At 42.3% G+C, this 23,201-nt stretch overlaps 1 protein-coding gene across 1 annotated transcript in view; it reads left to right on the top strand.

Moving 5' to 3' along the window:
• LOC113134014 (receptor-type tyrosine-protein phosphatase N2-like) overlaps positions 1–23,201 on the top strand; it is a 178,509-nt gene that overhangs the window by 37,014 nt on the left and 118,294 nt on the right. Inside the window, exons 4-10 of the mRNA XM_026313186.1 lie at positions 2,233–2,347; positions 2,506–2,650; positions 4,911–5,295; positions 6,185–6,493; positions 6,977–7,017; positions 8,629–9,002; positions 15,231–15,317. Coding sequence (XP_026168971.1) covers positions 2,233–2,347; positions 2,506–2,650; positions 4,911–5,295; positions 6,185–6,493; positions 6,977–7,017; positions 8,629–9,002; positions 15,231–15,317 — 1,456 coding nt within the window. The remainder of the gene's footprint in view (positions 1–2,232; positions 2,348–2,505; positions 2,651–4,910; positions 5,296–6,184; positions 6,494–6,976; positions 7,018–8,628; positions 9,003–15,230; positions 15,318–23,201) is intronic.

Genomic DNA, 23,201 nt, shown 5'->3' with positions numbered 1-23,201 from the left:
TATTCTGGAGTTGGTAGAGACCAAAAACAGAGCAACAACACCGACAAAGAGCTCAGGTCCAGGGGTGAAGCTGAAGTGGTCCAAAGCAAAGTGGTGAAGTGTCGGAGGGAAAAGCATAAAGTGAATGGAAATGTCCGAGATGCAGCATCTTTCCTGCAGCAGGAGAAGGAAATGAATTCTTGGATGAAGCCTTGGCCCAGCAGGAAGCAGGACTGGACCTGGCTGTTCCAGTGAACTAAGGGAGTCGGGATAATGAGGCTGTGGAAGGAAAGAACAAGACGCTCGGCTTCAAATGATGGAACGGCAGCTCAGTCTCCAGACTCTCCAGGTGAAGAGGGGAAGACACCTGTGGGTGCAACATCAACAGGTGCTGTCTGTCCCAGCAATGTTAGATTCTGCCACAGGGTGTGAGGCTGCTGGAGGATCCAACATTCACATCACATTTACTGAGACCAGGAGAGTTTTCATGATTCTAATTCAGTTTTACTCTCAGAGACATCACAGAGAAACCACATACATTGGTTTGCTCTCTACTTCTTCAGCAGATTCTGTTGTCGTACTTCATATCAGTAAATTCTTACCAACATACAGAATTTTCTCACTTTTATATTTGTCTCTTGTTTGAGCTCATATTGAGTCACGACCTTCCTTCGTGAAAACTTGAGACAGGGTTCCCAGTTCACAGCGTTGATGTTCTTGTTCTCCTTGTAATCGTGTGTCCTCTTTGTTGGACTCACATCTTGTGGCATCACATCTGGAGCTGCAGCCTGCATTACTCAAATCTTTCAGGAACGTCATCACTTATCTGCCAAATGCTTTGGTTATGTTGTGCTTTGCTCGATGTGGCCATATTTCCGGTAACATTTCGTTCCGCCACCCCATCTGGTGTTGGCGCCTGCTCCTCTGTTCGGCTGCCAGAAAGCTCTGTTTGGATGCATGTTAAGCATAAGAAACAGACGTGAATGCCCAAGCAGCTCATCAAGCTTGTCCTTTTGCACACTCGCTTTTTTTCTCGCTTTGTCACTGATGCTGATACTCATCACCGGCGAAGTCCAGGAAATGGACAGGACTGTCAGGCTGACACTGGTGCAGAGGCAGTTTGACAACCAGGTAATAAAAGTGATTCCCAGAAGTAAAAAGACACAAATGCCCAAACTGCTCATCAGTGGATCCTCTTGTGCTCTTGTTTCAACAGCCAATACAAATAGTTTTTGCTTTGCCACTGATACAGAGTCAGTTAATAAATGACACTAAATATGGACAGTCTGTGCACAAATTCAAGCTTTAATGAAGTTTAAAAAATGTAATCACACTCATGGATAAAAGAGACTGATTATAGTCATTTAGAAACTGTCACATGAAAGAAATTTCAGAAAAGGTTGAATAGAAACAGGAAATAAAATGTATGCATATGTACAGTACATTTATACAAAAAGAGATAATTGGATCATTAGTTTTCCTGTCCTGCTCTTGTAAATGTGCAGATTTTTGTTGAAAAAGAAAATCACACTTGCATCAGCCGATTGGCATCAGCTGTTTCATTCATGCTCAACCATCAGTGGCTCATTCATCAGACGACTACCCACATCCAATTATAGTCCTACAGTTTTAGAAGTTGGCCTTTATTACCAGACGGTTTTTACTGTTTTGGGTTCATTTGTTCCATATTTGGTTAAAAAATGAAGATAGTTTTGGTTTTGGATGTTTCTTGTCAGCGTCTCTACCATATTGAAGTTGATCATTTTTAAATCCTACACATAATAATTTAAAAACCACAACATTTTTACACCACATGTAAATTATTACCTTTTCACTTTTTGTTACAACTGTACTGTAAATATCCCGGAGTGCTCATTAGGAGCTGGGCTGATGAAAGGTTGAGTAAACGCCTATAAAATGAATTCACAATTAGCTCACGAGCCTCAAGTGTGGCGGTGGGAGGAGACGAGAAATGGTTTCTACTTAGACACTGAAAGAGTCAGCTGCTCGCCGGGCTCTCCAAGGAGGCTGCACTGTTGCCCCGTCTCTTCTGCTAATGAGTGACCTAATGAGTTTAGGAAAACTACATCATCCTCAGCAGTTTTGGATTTTGTCGTGCGTAACACTCACGTTTTGAGTACCACATTTCAGTGTTCCTTACAGTTCAAGTACGCAGAGGCTGCATCCAAAGGAAAGTGGTGGAGTAGCTCTCTCTGATGTGGCTGTAATGCTTCTCTGTCTCTCTTTCTGTAGGTTTGACCTGGGAAGATGCCACCACCCAGCAGGTTCTGTCTCAGGAGTTTTCCCAGCTGAGGAGGATTCCCTACAGGCTGCAGCAGAATGGACCTGTCTTCAACAAGGACAGCAGGTCAGATGTTCACCCAGTTTACTCGTCAGTAGCTTTGTGTTGTTATAATTCATGGAGATGTCCCGGTGTCCCACCCTGGCCTAAATACTAAGGAATTTCACTGGACCTGGTTTCCTGGTGTTTCCTGGTGTCCCCTTCTCTCTGTGGTTCTCCCACAGGCCAGTAGCTGAAGCGATGGACCCAGTGGACCAGACGGTGAAGCCAGTGGAGGTGGAGCTCAGCAGAAACCTTCAGACGTACCTTCAGCGTCTTGGCCTCCTTCCCAAGACGCCTTCTGCTGCCAGCCTGAGAGCACCTGGCAAGGTGAGGGATTCAGGTTGGCTCAGTGGCCACCAGTGGGTCTGGATTTTGTGGTTCTGAAGGGTTTTCTGATTTTAAATTGCAGCATGTAGTGATATTAATGCAGTTTAACAAATTTTAGATGCAACTAGTGCTACCACCACATTATATTTATACTGGAGTGCATCTTAGTTGAGTGCAAATGGCTCAGTCCATCTGATAATGAAGGGCTCATTATTGAGCATATCAGAAATATGGGTGAGAGAGAACTGTGCAACAACAACATTGTCAGAGTGGGAAAATATAAAAATACATAGTTTGAGAAGATCCATAAATAAATGATTAAACTGCTGTGTGTAATGTTGACATTTAGTGAACAATCTATAATTGAAATCTTACATTAGGAGTCAAAGGTCTGGACACACTTTCCTACTGAACTGAACGACGGTGACGGCACAAAGCCGATCGATTAATTATTTCATGATGCCTTGATATGATTTAATGTCAGTGGATTTCAGCTCCGCTCACATTTGAAAGGGGGAAGAACAGGTGGGGTATTTGTTCTTACCCCAAACGTCTGCATGTGGCCCCACCCTCTGTCCACAGCCACCTGCTTCTGTCAAAGAAAAAGTCCACACACATGCAGTGCACACTCACAAACACTCAAACCACTATGCAGCCATATAAAAACTCACACACACACACACACACACACACACACACACACACACACACACACACACACACACACACACACACACACACACACACACCTTCACAACAGGGAATCCAGTGTCATTCTTTGCTCTTCTCCCACTCCCCCATCCAAACTGATGGCTTCTCCCAGTATGACCGTTATGAGTGAAATAATACCAAGAGTTCAGAAGTTCACCGCTCCAATTAATAACTCTCCATCTAACTGGTTCCTCCGCCCGTGCCCGTGGAGGCCTTTCTTCTGCCGGGTGACTGTGGCAAAGACCCACAGAGCTCGGCGACGTGGAGCCTGCAGGCGCTGCTTGGGGCTCGTGGCCTTTTCCATCCAGGTTCATGTGTTTGGTGGAAACGAAAAGGAGCCGGAGGTCTCGGGGGATCCTGGAGGCCACAGGTGCAACGCACCGTGTCGACCGTGTGACGGCGGTGAATAAAGATACGGGCAGTGACAAATATCAGAAGGGGCCTCGCACAAACACAACGCTAAGAAGTATGACGACTGCGAGGAACTTGACCGTTTATGTGGGTATTGTTATGATAATGTAGCAGGCTTGTACCATTTCGGTGTTCCTAGGTGGGAGTTAATGGAGCTGGCAGTGACACTTTGCTTTGTTGTGGCTGATGGATATGTTAAGATGATTGCATAAATGGATTAATGGATGGATTAATAACTTGTTTTTCACAAATGTGTTTTATTTTTATGCTGATGATTTTGTTGGATGAAAGTCTAAAATATTAAGGTAAAATGTGCTCACACACCTCAGTGAATCCAGGGGCTGCACAAACATCAAACATATTCTGATGCTTTTTATTTTGATTTACATATCTATGAATATGATTCCTTTTATTTTTAACTTTCTGCTTTTCTCCTGTGAATTCAGCCTGCTAGTTTTCTTTGTTAGGCACTTTGATACTGTCCACATACTGTATGTAAATGCAGTATGTTTTTATGTTTTGTTATTTAAAGATGTTTGTAAAGCTTCTAAATATGAATAAGTTTTGCTATGTAGATAAAAATCAACTCATGTTACTAAGATTTAAAATATTAGACTAAATTGCTGCTCTATATCAATTAATATAGTGAATTAGGAAATACTGTATATATTGAAACCTATATCAGAAAGCCAAAACACAGCACAGCCACATCTCTGCTCATTATTCCAGGACATCGTTTCAGTTTTGATGGTGGAAGAGAAAGTACATTGTTTTGACACCTGCATGTTTTTGGGCAGTTTGGGGAAAGTAGAGCGATCACAGGAAACAGGTGGCGCGAGATGGAAAATGACCACTAGTCCATGACACAGCACAGAATTAATGCTTTTAGATTGAAAACTCACATTTTGACTTTAATTTTAAACAGATAGTGTTTTATATATACATGGAGCATTATAAGTGGACTTAAAGCAGCTTTTCATTCTCATTTAAAGACCAGATCAGATCCGTCTCATGCGAAGCAGCAGTCTGAATCAGGACAGAATAATCCAACTGCACAGTATGTTTGGGTTTTAAACAGCTACACTGGGGTTTTGTAAATGAGTTCAATGTGATTATGTGCTTTTCCTCATCCTCTCAGAGTGACCGTTTCCAGTCAGGCTTCCCTCCTGACTTCTACCTCTCCGAGGCCCAGACTCAGAAGTCGTCTCCCTCCGGCTTCTCCTCTCTTTCATCCCTCCAAACTCTGCCGAAGCAGAGACCTCCGGCCGACCAGCTCCTCACGGCTCAGTCTGAGGGTGACCTTCTGCTGGGTGCCCTGAGGCAGTATCTCTCCAGGCACACGTCCCTGCGTGGTGGAGGGTTGAGACCCGATGAGCACGAAGCCTTGTCGTCCCGCCTGAGACCCTTCTATGGCAACAGGATAGAAACCTCTGGGCTCAAGAAGGAGACCTCCAAATCCAGGCTTCTGAAGATGGAAAGACCTCAGGGATCTTCAGTCAAGGCACCACTCACATCTGTGGATGGTATGTGTTTTAAGATTTTAAAGGGTTACCTCTCATCTGGAAATCTCATACAAACACATCTTTTATTTTTTAGCCCTTTAACTCTCAACGACTAAAAACCACAGGGACTTTGATTGATCTCTGGTCATTTTTGAGCTTTAATTTGTGAGACTTGCGGATTTCATGTAAAGGGTTATTGCACAAACTGATAGAGATGAATCACTATGGAGCTTTCACCTTAATTAGTTTAATTCATTTGTTGGCGTCTTCAAAAACACCAACATGACTGCTGCGTTTTGTAATAAAGCCCCTCTGTGGTTAATGGTTTTAGGACAAACTGTCTAAGAGAATTGAAAGTTACCTTCATGATTAAAAGAAGTCACATTGACTGATGAGAGTGAAATTGGGTCCTTAGGCTCAAGGCCAGTGACATTAAATGATGGAAGGGTAAACCTGTAATAACTATTTATTTTTTAAGCTGTCCAGCAATTACTGAGCAGCATTATCATTCATCTGGAGGGATGTTAGTGTACATCTGCTCAGTCTAATTTTCACTTAGTTTGAGCTCTGGGTTTGGTCTCCACCACCTCCTGAGGGAAATCTCTGGCTCTGTAGCTGCTAAACGCTGCACTATGTTCAGCAGCTGGTCTCTAACTGTGTCTGTCTGCTGATGGACTGTGGGTATTTAGAACTTTTTCCTTATTGTTAGAAAAGTAGTGACTATATCTGCCTTCGTTCATGGTAAGATTGGACAGGACAGGAACTAAATTTAATGTTTCTCACAGTGAAGAACAAACCTTCATTGTTGCTGTAAGACTTTTAAAAAGCAGTTTTATTGTTGTTGTTGTTGTTTACTATGAGGACGGTGTATGTGGGGCTCACTGCTCTGTTTCCTTGGTGTCTGCTGCAGAGAGGTTCATCGAGAACGTTTTGAAAAACGTTGGCCGGCAGCATGTGGACGTAGATGAGCTGTCACCACAGGACCTGGATCGCTTGTCCAGCCTGATAGCCGATGCTCTGCAGGTGGTTGATCGGGACCGGGGAGTAAACAAAGATCTGACACGGGTTAGAGCTGGACCAAGAGACCTGGAGGGAGAACTGAGGGATGGGGAGGAAGAAGATGAAGAGGCTGCCAGAGATGAGGAAGAGAAGTTGTCGGAGAATGAGTCGACGCTGAAACCACAGGAGAGCACTCCTGTAGTCCTGGCAGAGGTCCAAGGTAATTTCGTTGTGATTAATTTGGTGTTTTTACTAAATTAAAGTATTGAGCCAAAGCTGGAAAGCAAATCTTTAGTATATACATAATTATGTAGGTTTGTTTAAACAAAAAGGTGCTCTCAAATGGCTCACCCCAAGAGTGCAACATAAAAATCAATGTGAAATAAATGGGCGTTGGGTTTGGCTCAGTAAAAACACTGCCTGTTTCAATGCTTCACTGTCCACTGGAGTGAAAATCTTTACAGGTAAAAGTGTCCAACATATAGTTTAAAAATGTGGTTCAGGGACCTGCAGACATATTGTTATTGTCCATTTTTTCAGCATCTAGTGTAAAAACAAAAAACACCAGAGCAAAAGGATGAATTTGCAAAAGGAGTTTGGTTTTTAGCTTTTTGTGCCCATTTTGCTTCCACTGTTATTGAACTGTTATTCCTCTGTGATGAACAAAACCAAATATACTAATTTAGTCTCTTTCACCCTGCAGAGCGCCACACAGACGCTGAAGAACAAAATGTGAAGGACAAGGTGAGCTTTCAGTTTGTGGTAAGAAAAAAACCTAAATGTCAAAAGGGAGGGCTGATGTTATGAGCAGTTATATTCTGCCTGAGGAATAAAATGGACCCTGCAGTTTTCAAAAGAACTTTCAATTATAATTTATATTGTTATAAGATGAACAGTCCTTCAGTCCAGGCATCATCATCATCATCCGGTGGTTTCTGGAGCTGCAGCCTGTTGTGCTTGAGATGTGCAAGTGTTGATGCAGCAAAGTGCACTTCAGGGAAACGCTGGCTGTTCCTTACTTACAGAAAACTGCATACGTATCTGATTTTGTATGAATAAATATCTCCTGCTAAACCAGCCTCATTACACTGCACCTCTTTTAAAATTTAAAGCTACAGTTTCACCCGCTCAGATCCTATGGATGATCTACACTTACTAAACTAGAAAAGACCAGTACTTTTCACTTTAAATATACATTAGAGATCAGAGGAATTAAAATCAGTTGTAAAGCCTAATAGAGATGCCTCTATGTGTTTGAGAGGGGATGGCTCTGTTTTGTTGGTTTCTGTCTGTATTTATTTTTATTTTGTCTTCGAGTTTAAAGGACTTTTCCATTTTGTTCGCCCATGAAAAAAAAATTGTGAAGAAAATGAGACTTTTTGTGCTTAAAGGAACAAGTTTTAATCAAAGCAGCAGTCGTAGTAGTTTTAGTCTCAGGTAGAACTGTAGTTATGTTGGCTTTTGTTTCTTGACAAGACAAGCAATTACCCTGAAGCTAGCAGCAAAGGAATAATAGCATATTATAGTCCTTTCCTGTATAAACTCTGACAGGTTGGCTGTTCTTTGATCCAAAGCAATTATTTCCTCATGCGTGTAGCTGTACATCGCCAACACGCTGGCATCGCCAACGGGAAAAGTCTCTCCAGTTCACTTTCAGCCATTTAGACAAAAGACCTTGATTGAACAAAGCCTTATTTATCTTAGCCTGATGTCTGTATGTGGCATTTTAGAGATTTACCAGAAACTAATTAGTCTCACACACGTGTTCAAAATCCTCAAAAAGTATTAAACTTGTGTTAATTCAGGAAGATTACACCTCAAAGAAATTAAAAAACCAAGGGGAGAAAATACTGGATATTTTAATGGTAATTTTGTGACAATAAATAAATATGGGAGGTTCCTGTCGTTCCTGTCCTGTGAAGCATCTTCACCAAACTGTTGACGCAAAGTTGGAAGCACATTATTGTCTAAGACACTATTGGGTTCTTCAGTATTAAGACTTAAGAAAAATACCGACCCATGGAAACCATGTTTTTAGTTATCCAGGCTGACTGCACCTCTGGCTCCGTAGGTGACAAATGTGCTTTTTTAGGATCAGCCACGGTTTAATTTTCCCGCCTTAACAAGGGCAGCAAGGCTGATCTGGCACAGTAAATGAAGTAACCTGTGGTGTGGAGTCAGAACTTTTTTATTTTCATTATCAGAAAATAATGAGGTGAGGTGTGTGTCCGAAAGAAATTGCTGCTTTGTGAGATTTTAATGAACAACTTTTAATGAAGTGAAGTTTGGCTGTTGTCCACATGGAGAACTGGGTCATTTCAGGTTTGCTGACCTCTTATCCTGTCGCTTCCTCAGCCTGAGAGTGGAAACCTCTTCACCAAACTCCTCGCCTACCTGGACAAAACGTCCTTCACCTCCTCTCCATCAGCGAGAAGTCAGGACAGTGTCGCCATGGAGATGCCCGGGGGCCATCAGGTGGGACTGGAGAACGTCCAGAGTCGGACCAGCGAGGCGGGAGTGACGGTGCAGAAGAAGGACGCCACCCAGTCTGTGGAGGAGGTGTCGGAGCTGGAAGGCTGGATCAAGGAGGTGGCGCCACCTCCCGCTTCTGTCGTGTACGAAGGGCCGCACAAGAAGACGATGCACGTTCCTGAACTTCAGCTGGACGTCAAAGACGGGAGGAAGAAAGCCGACGCCGATGTCTTCGGTTATGTCATCACGGACACAGAGTGAGTATGGATCGGTTAAAATATTGATTAGAGCTCGGCTGATAATGGGCTTTTCCTCAGTGTAAACACTTTCAGGTTATAGAAAAATGCATTGGCCCATGCTTTAATAAATACATAACACAAACATTAGTTTGGTCACTCATTTCCACTTTCATATATTTAAATATTACCCAGGATGCAACAGGTCACCTCTTTCCTTCAGTTTCAGACTGAAGAGCTTTAGAAATGCTCTGCAGAAGGTGTACTTCTGGCTCATGCCCTTTTGTTTCTCTCTCCATGCTGCTACTTGTCTTTCAGAGCTGCAGCAGGAACGCCATAAGTGCTACTTCCTTTTTTACGTTGTTTACTTGTATAGGGAGAAAACCATTGTGTTGTTGCTGAGGTCACACTCAAGGCTTCAATATGCTGAATGATGGAGAGCTGTTCACCAACTCAATGGGCTGTTAATTATTTTTTTTTTGCAGACTAACTATGAGTCTCTTTTTCCTTGAACCTGCTTTACATTACTGAAAGCTGTGTCCTACAGATCATTATGGTATTAATAGGCAGTTTAATTTGTTCTCTCGGTGGTATTCAAAAGTTGTATTCAGTCAGTGAAAATGAATCATGCCTCTCTACATTACAAGCAGTATATCACAGCTGTGCTCCAATTAGAATCAGTATATTACAACAGGTGTCAGTACATTAGCCTCTACAGCACGAAGCTCTTACTCTGCTGCCTAAAGAAGATAAATGTCGGTCTGGCTGGCTGATGATTCTAGGAGCTGATAATTTACACATGTGAAAGTGCTTGAATTCATCCAGAAATTCTGAATTGTAGTTGAAATTGTTGAGAGAAGATCAGAGTTGATCGGTTCACGCTGTGTCAGATCTCTCCTCGGGCACGTGAGGCTCAGCATCGTGGGAAATTTATTCTGTGAAAGACACGTAGTCAGTGTCTCATATGAGTCTGAAGTGGACTAATCTCTGTTCTTGCTGCCTGCAACCAGATCGCCACTCTGTGTTTACTGTTCTCCTTGATGTCACGCAGGGATTTGACAGTGGGGTCAACTAGGATCTTTAAAATGGTCCATTTCTCCGTCTCTTCATAAAATATTTAAGATCTGTGTAGATATAAAAAAGAAAAGATATTTTTATTCCAAGAAAAACCTCAACAAGAACAAATATTATTTGTCTTTATCCATCCATCCATCATCTACAGCTCATCCTTCCAGGGTCAGGACAGTGAACCAATATCAACAAAATTACTCATAAAAATATGAAAATACTGATCTGATGCTTGCAGGTGAACACAAAGCCAGATTCCCTCTTGTGTTGGAACAGATTACCACTTTATGCTAAGCTAAGCTAAGCAGCTGCTAGCTTTAGCTTCATATTTAGCTTGTGGATATGAGATTGGTATCGATTTAGTCGTCTAACTCTCGGTGAGATCAGTGGAAAAAAGAACACATTTCCCATTTCAGCCACCAGTCAGAGTCAGCTGGTTGATATATTTTTGTTTCATCGTCCACTGAAAATACTGTTTTTGGTTTTGACCTGATTATTTCAGGATCTCTGGTTTTATGCCTAATAAGGAAATAAACAAAATGTAGACAGCTCACCGTCAGGATACACATCAACAGCACTGAGGGAGATATGGATGATAGATATTTACTTTGAGTCAAATTGCCCATAGAGAAGTGAAGTAGCTGTTGTAATAGAAAGAGAAAGCATCAGTGCAGGACTTCAGGTGTAACAAACAGATTAGATGCAGGTGAAGGCTGATCGCAGGAGCCAGTGGGGTTAGCCCATCAACACCTATTGTGGGGGGAGGAGGAGGAGGACGAGGAGCAGGAGGAGGACAGGGTGATTCATCACAGCTGCTCCCTCACACACACACATTTGTGCATAGTTTTTTTTTGCCACCCTTTAACCCTTAACCTATAAATGCATTTTCTCCCACACACTGCACGATCATAAACACATCGCTGTTGTGATTTGCATCTTAAAAGCCTGTTAGTTCATAGAAAGCCTATGCTGTTTTTCCAGGATCTTACAATCTAATAATGCTAACTGCTAAATAATGTTCTGTTTTAAATGAATTTCACTCCCTTAATAGGTGAATTTAAGAAACAGGTAGTGCAGCGTGACTGTTTGCGTCTTTTTAAATTAATAATGTAGATTTTTTTAAAAATAACATTATAACTTATAATCAAATTTGCTTTATTGTTATTTTTATGGCTGTGATTCAGATTATTTAAATTGGTTATCATCACCGCTGATTGGGTTTAAGTACGACAGCCTTTTGCTCCTTTGCTCCCACGTAACAGCCGAGGTAGTTTGGTGTGGAGGAACCCTGAGGGCAGGAGATGTCTCTGTTGTTGGAAGAAACTGGCCTTTTATTTGTTCACCGAAACCTCTGGCTTCCCAGCAATCCTCTCCTCAGGCTCCTCTGTCGCCAAAGAGCAGGGAGCAGCTTGGTGTCCCTTTGGTGTCTGATGATACGGCTGTGACCAAACACTTAAAACAGCAGCTATGAATTACAAGGTCAGGAAAATAATAACTTATCCAGAAAATAAAAGCTTTTAGTCTAGTGTGACATGTTCACATACAAAGACATTTTTGTGAAATCCTGGGATTTAGTGACAAGGTCAATACAGAGTAGAGCTCTGCCCTGTGAAACACTAACATCAGTGGATTTTAGTCTAAAATTTAGCTGGTGTGACGCTTATGAAAGAGATTTGTCTCATTTAGTTTTCAGAGTTTACCATTTTCATCATCTTAAGAGTATTATTATACCGACATTCAACTACAAATCAGCATTATATCTCAGCAGGTATTTGGTTATAAACCAAGGTGCCAGACAATTACTTTTTTGACTTGATGACAATAATAAAGGAAAAACTAATGTTCATGGTATTAGGCTGCGATGAAATGAATGCACTTCCATCCATCCAGGGGTTGTGGGACTAAAGGACTTAGCACATTATGGTGTCACCAAACGCAGAAGGAAAAAAAACATCTGGGAACCTGGGAATATTTGTTGGCCCATGTAGTGGATGCTGAGATAATTAAATGGATAAATGAACAGTGACCTGCTGGTTGCACTTAACTAAAAAAAAAAAGAAGCTAATCTAATAAACACAAATATCAAACCAGAGAAAAAAATCAACTGTAAATTAGTCTTGGTTGTTGATCACTCATCACTTTTGGATCCATAGGATGTTTCATGTTGTTGTTGCTTTACACTGGAAGATGCACAGGAAGTACAGGCTTTTATTTTGTTAGCAGTGGACCCTTATGAGGAGGATGTGTTAAGCAGAACGACAGGAAACGTAGGCAGAAATTCATCAAAAGCTGCTCTGTATGAGCAAAAAAAAAAAAACCCCCAGCTGTTACAGGCTGTCACATGTGAAAGAATCACTACCTAACACACTGTATGCTGCGCAGCTCATGTGAAAAGTGCTTTGAAGCCTCTGGTGCAGCTATCAGCATTCGGGATCTGCAGGCAGGCAGAGTGATCACCGGTGTCAGATCTGAAGCAGCTGCTCTGCACTGTGGAGGACTGACTCATACTGTGGGCTGTTCAGGCTGCTGTCTGCTCAGGAAGTGGCAGAAAAATCACCGGCTGTCAGAAACTTTTCATACATACGCAATCCAGCTTCTTATTAACCGTGATTCAACCACAGCCTGACATTTGCTCTTATTGTGAGAAAATCAGTTAAAGTTATACAACTTGCAGATTTCCTCAGATACTGTATATGATATGTACTGTACAGAGGGCAGCACGGTGGGTTAGTGGTCAGCACTGTTGCCTCACAGCAAGAAGGTTCCTGGTTTGAAACCCATCAGGGGCCTTTCTGTGTGGAGTTTGCATGTTCTCCCTGTGCTTGTGTGGGTTTTCTCCAGGTACTCTGGTTTCCTCCCACAGTCCAAAAACATGTATGTCAGGTTGATTGGTGACTCTAAATTGCCCATAGGAGTGAGTGTGATTGTGTGAGGTTGTTTGTCTCTATGTGGCCCTGTGATGGACTGGGGACCTGTCCAGGGTGGACCCCTGTCTTTCACCCAAAGAGAGCTGGGATAGGCTCCAGCAGATCCCTGGGACCCTGGTTAAGGAATAAGGGGGTACAGATGATGGATTGATGGTTCATAGGTCATGGTGGTTTTTTGGAAGAGCAAACACAGATCTTAAATGTCTTCCTGTCTCCTAATGTGGAAATTCAAGGTGATCAATTCACGTCATCTTGGATGTGACTCTGGGATGTCTTCATTACTATCAAACCCTCATTGTCACCAAATGATCCAGCTTCTTTTTCCAGCACATTTGTGAGCAGAGAAAACTATGGAACACGTTTAATATTTGTCCTCTATTTACACATACAAGGTTTTAGGATATAAAACAAAATCAAATGCAGCTGTTGTCTGTTTTTAAAGACTTCTGTGACTTTATAAAACACAGGTCTCCCCAAAGCCAAGACCCAAGGCGGGGATTAAAGATTAGTGTGTCAGTTACTCCAAATTACCAAAAAAACAGAGAGAGAGAGAGAAAATCAGTTAAATGGTGCAGAGAAAATGCAGCGAGTGTCAGCACCAAAGATGGAGAAATGAGAAAGTAATTCCCATGATGAACTTTATATATATAAAGTCTGTGTTTTGCACAATATGCACAAGACTATCTGTTTACTTCCCCATCTTGTCTGTTGGAGTCGTATGAAGATGACGCCTGGTGTTCAGGGAGGGATCAGGCATCATGCAGGTGTCTGGAGGCCTCTGCATTTGAATTCAGCAGCGGGAGCTGAAGGGAGGTCAGATGAGTCCATAGCAGATAGGAAGCAATTAGCTTAGAGTTGGGGTATTGAGCTTTAATCTCCCGACACACACACACACACACACACACACACACACACACACACACACACACACACACGAAGCAACCTTCCCCTCTTCCTGCTGACCCTGTGCATTTTAATTGACCATTTAATTGGGTGTTCCTCTGTTTCTTTTCTTTCTTTTTTTTAAGAGTTTAGTGAGTTTTATTTCTAAATATGCTCCTGTGTGACTTATCAACAAAGTATGGAAAGTAAAAGTGATGTTGGGTTTTTAGTCCATAGTGTGGATTTACTGTAAACCGGATAGGCCTCAGGGTGAAGTAGTTCCAGGCAGCCCACATGTACAACACAGCAGAGGTCGTTCTCATTGTGGAACATTGCCAAAGTCATTTCATTTATTAAGAGGCTGAACAGAGTCAGTGTTTGGGCTCTGACCTTGTCACTTCTCGTCAGCACACACTTAAGAGCTTAAAATGAGGGAGCAGGGAGTGACGATAACAAGCTTTCTGCCAACGACCTTCCTCACCTCTTCAGTATTCTCTTCACCACCAAACTGCACTTCTCACCTCTCCCCCTCACACCTATCTGACCTCACCTGGGAGCTTTTGTAGGAAGCCTAAAGTGTTTTTTCAGCCCTTTCATTCATTGTCTTCATGTGTGACATTACTATATATTACTTTTCTCGCTTGTGTTGCTGTAATATTGTCCGTCAGAAAAACGTCGGCACGAGTGGAAACTGTAGAGAAGGAGTTTTTGGCACGAAGCTTATTTTTTGGGGGGGGGGGGATTTTGCTGCGGTGAATTCTAAAGTTTTTATGGTAAAACATTTTCTTTATCACACAAAACAATTTAAGTTGGCCTGACATCTCCACATAACACAAGTCGTTTGCATGTGCTTCATTATTATCAACTAGCACCGACAAACTGCCCCCAATTTCCATGTAGCACGAACAGTCAAAAGCAGAAATTGTAGTTAACAATGAAAACATCTATTCATTTATAAATATTATATTATATTATGTGACGATTGTGAGCCTGGCTCCAGCTGTGACTGTGACTGTCTACAGATTAAACTGTTTAGCTAATGGATCTGACAGAAAACTTATCAAATCAAAGATCTATCCTCTTATGTTAGTCAGTGCATGGCAAACCATATGCTTACATGTTCACAGAGATACTGTCCTCTCTGTGAGAGATAGCCTCGGTAGCACTGATACTGTAACACGTGGAATAAAAACGTCGTCCTGAGTTTGACAGTGTGATTCAGTGATACTGTCTAATTTATGGCATGTATGACTTTAACTGTTTTTCTGTTTGTTCTCGCTGCCTTCCCTATCTGTCCTGACCTCCTCACCCCAATCCCTCCTGTCCTCCGCTCTTCATCTCTTGCTGCCTGCCTCCTCTTCACCATCTCCAGTGGGCTCCAGACAGATGAAGGCCTGCACTTAATGGAGATCCTGGCTCGCAGGGCCAAAATCCAGATGATGGACTTCTCTGAGCTGTCGTACGTATAGCTGCTTTTTATCAGCCACGCTTCGGCAGAAAAACACACCAGTGCTCTTTCTGATGGTGTTTGGTCTCACAGAGTGTAAAGCCGGTGCTGTATAAAACATTCATTTACCCAGCTGTGTGGTGGGATGTCACTGAAACCACAGACCTGCAGTGTGTTTGCTGCTGCTCTGAATAATCTGTCGCTGCTGAGAAACGCTGCTCAGGCTGCACCTGTCCTGGGGAGAAATGGCAATAAATTAAAAGCTGTTTCAAACACAGCACACTGGAAGCGACAAATCTCACATCATGCAATAATATTTTCACATCAGTATTAGTGTAGTTTTTAAAATTAACAGCAACCCTTCACACATTCTACAGTTGTCAACACTGTTTAAACACTGTTTCAGTCAGATATACGTCTTTATGTTCTTTGTGTTTGGATCCAGGAAAATGGAAAAATGAGCCAAAACATAACAATTATTATTTTTTCTGTAATCCTGTAGCTCTTTCAGTAACAGGAATGTGAGTCATGATGAGTAATTATATAATGTACAGTGTTTATATGATAATGTATTATATAATGTTTAGTATTACAGTTACAAAGCAGCACATGCTGCCAGTTTTCAGCCTTGTGTTATTCAGGTTTACTGGAAAATTTAGATTGAATGCAAACCCTCTCAAACTTATAGAAGTTTCTCTCTGGGCACTTTAAATTGAGCACATTTATTCTTTAGCCCTTGAACGTCAGATGCGCATGACTAACCACAGCAGAAAACCGAGTTTAAACCTCCAAATAAACATTTAAAGTTGTTCAGGTCACCTTGGAAGTCCTTTGAATGGAAGCGAGTCCTCGCAGTGTAAGTGGACTGCCAGGCCAACACAATCTATAGTAAACCAGAGCACACACACACACCCACACACACACACACACACGCACTGTGTACAGTGTGTTCAGGACACTAAAACAGTATTTCAGTGGCTCTAATGTCTTTCTCCCTTTGCCCTGTAATGTAACAGCGCCTGTGGATATGTAGCCCTGCCAGCTGTCAGACGGCCAAGCATTGGAATTAAATTAGGAATAACATTTGTAAAAGAAAAAAAAAAAAAAAGCCAGGTTTATCTCTGTAATTTAAAAATGACTCTACCCTCTGACTAGAAATACCACAGAATCAGAGGGCTATAGATGTCCGTAGTGTTCTTTATGTTCACAACAACCATTTTCTACCTGTAGGCTCGAGTGGGTGGCAATTTTCTCAAAGGGCCTGCATCACATGCTGGAACTCTTTAGATATTCCCCGTAGAAGATGAGCAGCATCGCCTCCTCCACAGTTACCCCCCCAGCATGTCAGATGAGAGAGGGCAAACCGGTGGGATCAAAACGGAGAAATTTTCCAGTGGCACCAGCCGTTAAAATCAGAAGTGCGAATAGGAAGAGAAAACATTGCCCTTACAGAGTAGGGATCCAAGGACGTTGCCTTATTTTCATTCTGTCAACATTTTCTCCTGCTCTGGAGGAGAAAGACAGCAATGAGGGTGCACGTCCACGTTATTGACATGTTGGAGTCGAGCTGCTGCTAACTGCAATCATTTATTAATGAGCCTGAACTCCGCCTGAACCCTCTCTCTCTCTGTGTCGTCTACCGTCTCTCACTCGTCCTCTGTCGTTATCTGCTCCTCTCAGTCGTTTCTCAGTTCCTCCTTCAATCTGCTGCTTTCTTACTTTGTCTTGATCTGTTTCTGCCTCCTCTCTGTCTGTCCCTTCCCAGACTTGCAGCTGTATCTTCCCCCTGCAGGTGACTTTGCAGTGTGTTGGGAACATTTTTAATGCAGCGAACTGCTGCTGCAGTGGAGCACACTGCTGGGGTTTACAGCCAGTATCTACATGTGTGTGTGTGTACCTTATATGTCTTTACTGAACACACTCATTATGTATTGACAGTGCTGGTGGAAAAAGTTATCAACCGGTCAGACATTTATTTGACACTAACAACCTGAAACGAGCTGCACCTGTGGCTCAGACCTGCGTCTTCAGGGGGACCAGGTCTGTGGTGGACACCTGTCTTCAGGTCATTCTGCAGCATCTATTGTAGTTTACCTGAAGTTCTGGACTTATTGTCCTGCCCGACTTCTCGCACCGACGTTTTCCTCTAACGTGACTCTATAAGCTTCGTTTTCCTTGATGATGGCGGCTGTTCAGGCCCAGAGGTCGCTGTCACATTAGGGTTCACAGAACTTTCTCCACCTCAAATGTCTGAGTGACGTGAAGGAAAATGCAGTAATTAGTGTGTCATTAGTACATTAATACTTTCTACCTTTCACAAAGTATTTCTAATCATTACTTGGTTGAACTGTGCCCTGCAGCCTGCGATGAGGGTTGTTTTCTCTTCCAGATGTGCCAGATGTTTGTGGTTAGTCACGCACATCTGACACAATTCATTTTAGTGACGTCACCATGTTTCTTTCAGTGAGAGTACAGAGAAAGTAGAGCTGCCAGTAATTAAGGCCAAAACTGAAACTAACACCACGCTGTAACAAACTGCAGTTAACTTTTTTACTTCTGGTATTAAAATGTGAAAGTTGATCATGTTAGTGCCCACGTACCTCATACACATACCCGAACACCATCCACAATATGATGCTAGTCTTCCCGGCACTTGCTAATTGCAAAAAAAAAGACAATCAAACCCATTAAACCGAACACTGCAGCTCGTCTGTGTCTTCCCCCTCGAAGTGTTTCCTTACTCGTCCTTTCCTACAGCTGCTTGACTGTTGTTTTGTTTTGCTCTGACGTCAACACACAAACACCTTTTCTCTCAAATGTCTACAGCCACAAATATCGCGTCCAGTCTGACCTACGGTGGGAGGATCAAACCATAAAATCAAGGTGTCATTTAATTATTTGAAGACTTAGAAAGTCAAATCAATACTTTTGAATTTTTTCTTGGTCATGTATGTCATTTGTACCCCCCCCCCCCCTTAATGCTAATTCTAACCTTGTGTTTTAAATAAGTGGTTTTGTTTGCTGTGGAAAAACAGTGAAGTACACTCTCAAAGTTTCTGAGTGTGGTGCGTAATGGAGACGATGGTACCACAATGCACCACTTAGCAGCCCGGTGGAAAATAATAAAGCTGTGCATGGTGGCAAATCAAAGCAAAACAAAAATGCAGAAGTACTTTTTCTTTACAATTGGTAGATTTCAAATGTACAAATGTAATTGACACCCGAGCGCCCGAAATGATAAAGTTCACTCTTTGATTTTATATCGGCAGACAAGATAACTCCCCGTCAACACGAACACATCCTGTATGTAGTGATTTCTACTTTCTGAGATCAGGATGTCAATGGATGATTTATCTGTTACCCTGTTTGCTGTTCAAGTGTTATATTTTTGTAATGACAGTCGTCAAAGTGGTGATGTGTCTCTGCTGCAGCTGGTTAAAGGTTTTACTCTGTTAAACGGATAGAAAGCGCCAGTGCCTTCATTTTAATCCAGATCCTGTTGTGTGCACGTGTACTGAGGTTCTCATGCAGCAAGAGAAACAACTTCTACACTGAATTGAACTTGAGCTGAATTGGAGCAGAGAACGAGGAAGAATTCACAATTTGTGTACATAAGTGTGAATGTGCACGGACAGGTGCGGATTGGGTAGCTCGAGGTCGTGAGACTCTCCCACACGTGTGCACACACACACACACACACACACACACACACACACACACACACACACACACTGTCCGCCCCCACCACTGCGGCTGCTGTATTGAGTCCCTGGGTGGCCCGTACTGTTCTCCTGTTCTAATGCAACTTTTGTCTTTGTTCTCCTATTCTGGGAATGAAAGACGGAGCTATACACTGGGGAGAGTGATGGATTGGAGGCAGAGAAAGCGGCGGAGTGACAGAGGGAGAGAGATATAGGTGCAGAGAGAGCGAGGGGGGTCTCTGTTTTGTTGCAAGCGCAGTGAAAGCCCAGCAGGGGGAGCCGCCTTGACAATTTGTCAGAGGTGCCACGCTTATTTTCCAAGGCCGCCTGGCTCCTCACCACTGTGACAGCAGCAGTCAGCGTCATCAGAATAACTGAGCCCAGAGACAAAAGCTTCAGATTGACACTGAGCCTGCCAGCAGTCCGGATTTACCCAGACTGCCTCTGGCTTTTAACGCTGTGCCCGCCCGTCACCAACAGCTTTTCTTCTCCTTTAACCTTAAATTTCAGGAGTAGTACTGAACTCAAGACAGTTAAAAAAGAAAAAAAAAGAAATTGAAAAAAGTAAATTAAAAAGTGTGGCACAGTTTAAGCTACAGTATAATAAACCAAACACCATCGTATAAAGTTAGAGGCAGAATCAGGTCTAACCTTTGCTGAGCTAGTCCCAACACAAACTATGGTAATATCCCTAATTTTCCAACATTATTGTGCATTTTTACTACAGTCAGTGACTATAAAAACTTAAAGTGTGAATCTAGAAGTGAGTTGAGAGCGGCTTGTCCCAGCATCCAGCTCTGCCCCACAGCGGCCACAGACGCTCCAGCAGCTAATTCGTCTTGATACCATCTTTATCGATGATCTGATCTGGTCTTGATCAGTCTGATGGTGAAGCTTCAGGTCTCACGGTTCTTCTCAGAAAACGTTGGATAATTTCAGGAAGAGTTTTATGGTCTGGAGTAACAAGATCACATCAGTCATACGACCCAGCCTAACCTCTTCTGGTCAAATCAAGAACCACAGTGAAAATTGAGGGAAAAGCCTTTGACCCTAAAATAATGTAAAATACAGAGAAATAAAATAAGCACATGTATACAGTACCAACGTACCCTTAGCTGTGAATTGATGTCTATCGTTAAAAACTGCTTTGGATTAAAAATTGTTTCTGTGCTAATTTCTGAAATATCTGCATAGAAACACACAAGTGTCCATGCAAAGTCGAGTGTTTCTGATCTGAAAGTACTGTATAAGGGCATAGCTGTACATGTGTCTTCTCTGCTTTCCTGCCCGTACAATTATCCTGCGTCCCAGTCGCTCCGCTTCATCTCTTTGCCAGGCAGCAACACTCCAGGCATCTCAACCTTCCACCTCACACTGTGGCACCAGATTAGCATATTACAGCCACAGAAATGTCTCTGGATGAAGTAGTTAGTGCCCTGTGCAACCTTAGCCACTGAAAAGACAGCACAACTTCCTTTTCCTAGCAGTCTCCTCATGGGGCCAAAGCCGGAGAGCGGCGCAGGTTCAGCCAGCCTGCAGCAAAACCTGCACACTGGCATCATATGAATCATGAAAATGGGCCTACACAGTGTGCCAGGACACAAAACAAACCTGGAGAGTGACTCACACCCTTACATTTCATTTGGAACAATTCAATACTGATTAGATAATACTGACGGTGAGCGCTTTCAGCAAAACGGCCTGTTTTTAGCTGCCGCGGTGGCCTGATAGTGGTCGAGGGCGAAGCGGCAGGCGGGAGGGAAGCGTTAGTGTGGGCGGCTTCGCCGAGCCTCTGACGGTCGTCGGCCGCCGAATAATGATGCCTGTTGCGTAACCATCACTGAGAGTAGACAGATTTTTTTTTTTTTTTTGAAACAGGAGGGTTGAGGTGATGTAATGTCTGTCTGAGCTGAAGGGTCATATCAAAGAGTCTCCACTAGGAGGAGAGAGTGGGCCTGAGCTGGATGAATGTGAGGATGATGGGCTGGGTGTCTGATAAGGCTGAAGGTGTGAACGCTGCAAAAATCTACATCTTTTTTCTTTTTAGTCCTCTAGTCCCAGTCATGAGTCGTACGTGTTTCTTTGCTATCGAAACAAGAAATCTGCTTTCAGTCCTACTTCATTTCATGTCATTCTGGCACAAATCACAACATACGTGCAGTTTTTCTGCTCCACGATCAGCTGCTGTGCATAAAACCTCATCTAGTCCCACATTTGAAGAGGACTTGATCCCACAGCTTCACTGAAGTGATGAAAATTATACTAAAACAGATTGAATAAGTAGATTTTTTTTAGAGAAATAGATCATTTCTGATTATTTACTGTATTTAGAGTCTGTATGGGATAATATCAAAATGTTCTCAGTTTGTCTAGAAGCAGAGAATCCCTGAACTAATCTGAAATAATCATTGTTCTGTAAAATCAATGTAGGGGTTTAGTATTTTCATTCATATGGGTTCCTAAGTAAAAGGCTGTATTAAAAAAAATTACCTACATTTTATTTCCACTGTGTTTTGAAGAATAGTTTTCCTCAACGCTTTAAACCCACGTCTGACGACAAAGTCTATAAAGGTGGTGTCACTTCCAACATTTCATCTCTTTTAAACATAACAGGATTTTTTCTGTTGTCAATCACAGCGTCAGCGTCGCTGTCACATTTTCAGATGCCAGGATGTTTTATTTCAGTTTAGCACAGCAAACATCACCGCTGTACTATTTTTTCCCCCTGCAATCAGTTATAATCACGCTGATGTTAGATTAAAAACTGCCAAAGGTCAATAATATCAGATTGTACTTTTCTAAATCCAGTTTAAAGGATTTTTGAAGTGGGTTCAAAATGTTAGAAAACTGCAATACAAATATGTAGATCAGCGAAAAGACAAGACAGCTGATTCATTTAGTAACTACTCAATACCAGATAAGATCATTTTTGCATTGAAGGCTTCAGGTTTATTAATATGTATCATCATGTGCACAGTAACGTGCCATATAGTTCTAGTGTTTTGTTTTTTTCTTACCAAGTGATAAACATGAGCAACAGACGATGGAGAAATAACGTCCCGTGAGCTTCTGTGGCCTGTGAGTGACGAGGTTATTTACGAGGTTCAGAGTCGACGTGGTGTCTTTGTGCAGGAGCTGCCTCGGGTGGCAGAGGCCGACAGATGGATATGTGATCAACTGAACATGAGTGATTTTCCTTCCTCATCACACACGGAGACTTTGCCTGCACCGGCTGATGAATCACTTCATAGATGTGACAAATATATCGGCTTTATACCTTGGGGGAGAAATAATGGTCAGAAAAATGAGCTGACGTGTGGAGCTCCTCACACAAACTGGCTGAGTCTCTGGCTTTGGGTAATTTCTGTCTGTTTGGTGGCTCAGTTTACTCTTAAATGAGACTCCAGAACAGATATTATGTGGAATGCAGCAGGTGAAGTATGGACCAGAGCAGTGCACAGTAAAATTCATAACAATTGTGACACACTTGTTTTCTTTTATTCACCAAGTTTCCCCTTGGGGATCATTAATTTGACCCAGTCTAATTAGTTTGTTATTGCACCTTAAATGTTAGAATGGTGTAGCATTAGTGCTCCATAAAAACCCGGCGAATGTGAGTTTGGTGCTGTTTGTGTTTTTTCTTTGAAACACTGACCTCAGGGCCCATGAAACCCAATTAAAAACCCACAATAACAGTTAAAAAAAAAATTCACGGCTGGGAACGTCAAGCGTTAGGGCTGTTTATCCAAAGGTTTGAAAACACTTGAGTGGTTTTTACCGGACGCCCAGCGCCTCCACACACTCCTCCTGGATGGACTAATGAAAGACGTGTTGATCAGAAAAATGGTGTGGGTTTGTTGAAATATCCAGACGAGGAAAGCTCTTTGAATGCTTTTCAATATAACTTCATTTAGTTTCATAATAACCACACTTTTACAGGCAAAAGGACAAATTTTAAAAAGGGATAAACTGAGAAAACACAGACACAGTATTTTACATTTTTCTTTTTCTTTATTTTAATTACTCAAATTTTTAAATATCTTTTATACTGAACCTGAAGAGGCCCAGACCTCACAGCCTGCACACACTCAAAAACCCACAATGAAAGCGCAGCAATTAAAATCCATCAACCTGAAACAAAAACCACTTCTGAATCCCTGAAAACATTTTCAGCGTGTTATTTATTTATTTTTTT

This window comes from Mastacembelus armatus, chromosome 17 (genome assembly GCF_900324485.2).
Source record: "Mastacembelus armatus chromosome 17, fMasArm1.2, whole genome shotgun sequence".
Lineage (NCBI taxonomy): Eukaryota > Metazoa > Chordata > Actinopteri > Synbranchiformes > Mastacembelidae > Mastacembelus > Mastacembelus armatus.
The sequence above is the reverse complement of the archived record's forward strand: the minus strand, read 5'-3'. Positions and strand labels throughout refer to the sequence as shown.